This window comes from Amphimedon queenslandica, unplaced genomic scaffold (genome assembly GCF_000090795.2).
Source record: "Amphimedon queenslandica unplaced genomic scaffold, v1.1 AMPQUscaffold_10938, whole genome shotgun sequence".
Classification (NCBI taxonomy): domain Eukaryota; kingdom Metazoa; phylum Porifera; class Demospongiae; order Haplosclerida; family Niphatidae; genus Amphimedon; species Amphimedon queenslandica.
This window is the reverse complement of record NW_003548815.1, coordinates 1-2,613: the sequence shown is the minus strand read 5'-3', so window position 1 is coordinate 2,613 and position 2,613 is coordinate 1. Positions and strand designations below refer to the sequence as shown.

General features: G+C 33.3%; 1 protein-coding gene across 1 annotated transcript; it reads right to left on the bottom strand.

Annotated features, from left to right (window-relative positions):
* Positions 1-2,512, bottom strand: LOC109589752 (PH-interacting protein-like). The gene is made up of 7 exons (XM_020005776.1): positions 2,381-2,512; positions 1,817-1,970; positions 1,652-1,718; positions 1,424-1,491; positions 877-1,005; positions 718-834; positions 1-309 (listed from the first exon to the last, which is right to left on the bottom strand). Exons 2-7 carry the CDS (start codon positions 1,925-1,927, stop codon positions 1-3), a joined length of 801 nt encoding a protein of 266 aa, XP_019861335.1. The 5' UTR covers positions 1,928-1,970; positions 2,381-2,512.
* Between the last annotated feature and the right edge of the window lie 101 nt (positions 2,513-2,613).

The window sequence follows — 2,613 nt, the reverse complement described above, 5'->3', positions numbered from 1 at the left end:
TTACCTGTTATCTTGTGCCGTATCGTTAGTACTTGTGTTAGTGGGTGGAGCCATAACTCCTAATAAGGAAGGTGTTACATCACTCTCGGTGGGCATGGCAGTGGGTTGGGTTGATCTCCTGTTCCTCTCTTGAAAGGTTTTCCGTTCTTTATCAAACTGTGCAAAGTGTTTCCTCATATATTCATCATAGTCCTCAGTATCATCAATGGGTCTATCAGCTGATAGTGAGTGGGCGTTAGTTCCTGTTCTTAAGTGCTTCAGTATACTCTCCTGGTACTTCACTGGGTACGGGTGACCATCAATATCCACCTGGAGGAGGAAGAGGAGGAGAATGAAGAATTATAAATATTAAAAGTACAATTACATGCACATGTACAGTCCAATAAACACGTTAATAAAACTTTAATAAAACATCTACAGTACACATACCTACATGTACATGTACAACTTTCTCTTTGCTATATTGTGTACATGTACATGTAAGTCGTTTTTTTTCAAGGAAATTATATTTTGTAAAATCTACTAAATTTCCAATTGAGAATTTTTTTTCACAAATCAGAAAGGAATTTTCAAAATTCACAAAATTTGCAACCCTAAAAACCACTTATACAGTACAGTCTAATAAATACATGTACATATATAACACTCTCTTTGCTAAATCGTGTGTTATACATGAGTAGGTGTGGCAGTTGTTATTAGTGCCCCGCCCACTCTTACCAAATAAGGAGGTGGTAACAGATGAGGAGGTAATTGAGTTTGTTCGTCTACCACATAATTATTCCTGTCCCTCATTAACGGACGATAATCAGTGTGAAAGAACTGCTCTTCTGGGTGCTATGATAATAATAATAATAAATTTATTATTATTATTATTACTTGTTCATAAGGAGTGCTTGATCCAAATCCAAATATTGTTAAATATCCAAAGATGTCAGCAGCTGCTACAGTTAGACCATCAGGTGACCACTTGCAGTCAAATATACAAGGAACACCTTCATCCTTATACTGTAGGGGAGGAGGGGGAGGGTATTCATAATAATACAGTACAGTGCATTAGGTAGGGAGGGGGAGGGTATTCATAATAATACAGTACAGTGCATTAGGTAGGTAGGGGAGGGTATGTATAATAATAGTTTAAGTATACTTTATGATGCTTGTACATGTACTTATGTTGTGTAAATAAATTAGCAAATATTAAGGTGAAAATTGTTGCCTACTTTTGGAGTGAAAATTAACAAAAAGTGTCGCCTAATTTGAAGTAAAAGTAACTAAACTTTAAGTGAAAGTTATCAACCAATTCAATGTGAAAACATGTAAATTTTCAGTACTGATCCTTACTAAAAATTATCATTAATTTAGTCCATTATTAGTGTACATGTACATGTATTTATAATTAATAATAAACTATTAATAATTAACTCACTTCAATTTGAAAGACCTTCAGTTGAACAGCTGCCAGCATATCCCAAATAATAACCTGACCATCATGACCTATTGAGACCACACCCATATTAATAACCACTAATAACTACTGATAAATAAACTATTAATAACTATTAATAACTACTAATGAATAAAGCAATCATAACTATTAATAACCACTTAATAACAATTGCTTATAACTATTAATAAATAAACTATTAATAACTACCTGCAGTTAATAATATTCTTGGTTCCTTTGGATGACATTCAACAACAAAAACTTCATTAGTATGACCCTATGAATAATTAATTAATTAATAATTAATTAATAGCACTGTATAGCAGAAATTCCCAACTCCAATACAATAATGATAATAAACAGAATGCCCTTCACCTTTAATAGTGATACCATTTCCCCATTGCTGGTGTTCCATATCCTTATATTGCAGTCAGGGGTGTGGCCTGTTGCTAGGTAACTATCAGTTAATCTCTCCCAGCATATCATGGTCACTTGGTTTGTTTTATTATCAAATTTACTGGCAGCAGAACTGGAGGAAAGAGAGAGAGAGAGAGAGAGAGATACTATCACTTTATATAATATTGGATGTACAGTACATGTATCAGGAAACTGGCCCATTTTGGATCAACTTTTAAAAATTCATTAAAAAATCTAATTTTGATCGAAATCAGCTGAAACTTTCTATGCAACATCAGAACATGTACATGTATCAGAAAATATCATAAAAATTGAGAATTCTCTCTTTTTCAATTTTAGCAAACTTTGGCCTGTGACCGTGCACTATAGTACAGGGATATTGGCCTAATTTTGAAGCAACTTTAAAAATTTGTAAAGACATTCAAACTTCATCGAAATCAACTAAAACTTTCTACACAACATTTCTACATTGTACATGTACATGCATTCATTAGTGTAAGTATTATGATACAGTAAACATACATTAGCTGTTGATCAACACTAGCTACCAGTACAATACTGGACCATTGGGAACTGGAGTATCTCCATATGATAGAAGTACCATCACAAGAACCAGTAGCAAAACAACTAGAGGAGGAAAAAGAACCATCTAAAATATAAAATATAACACCACTAAAATGTTTATCTACTGTATAAATGGAATATATTACATCAAAATGCAGTACATGTACATGTACACCCACCCACACATACCA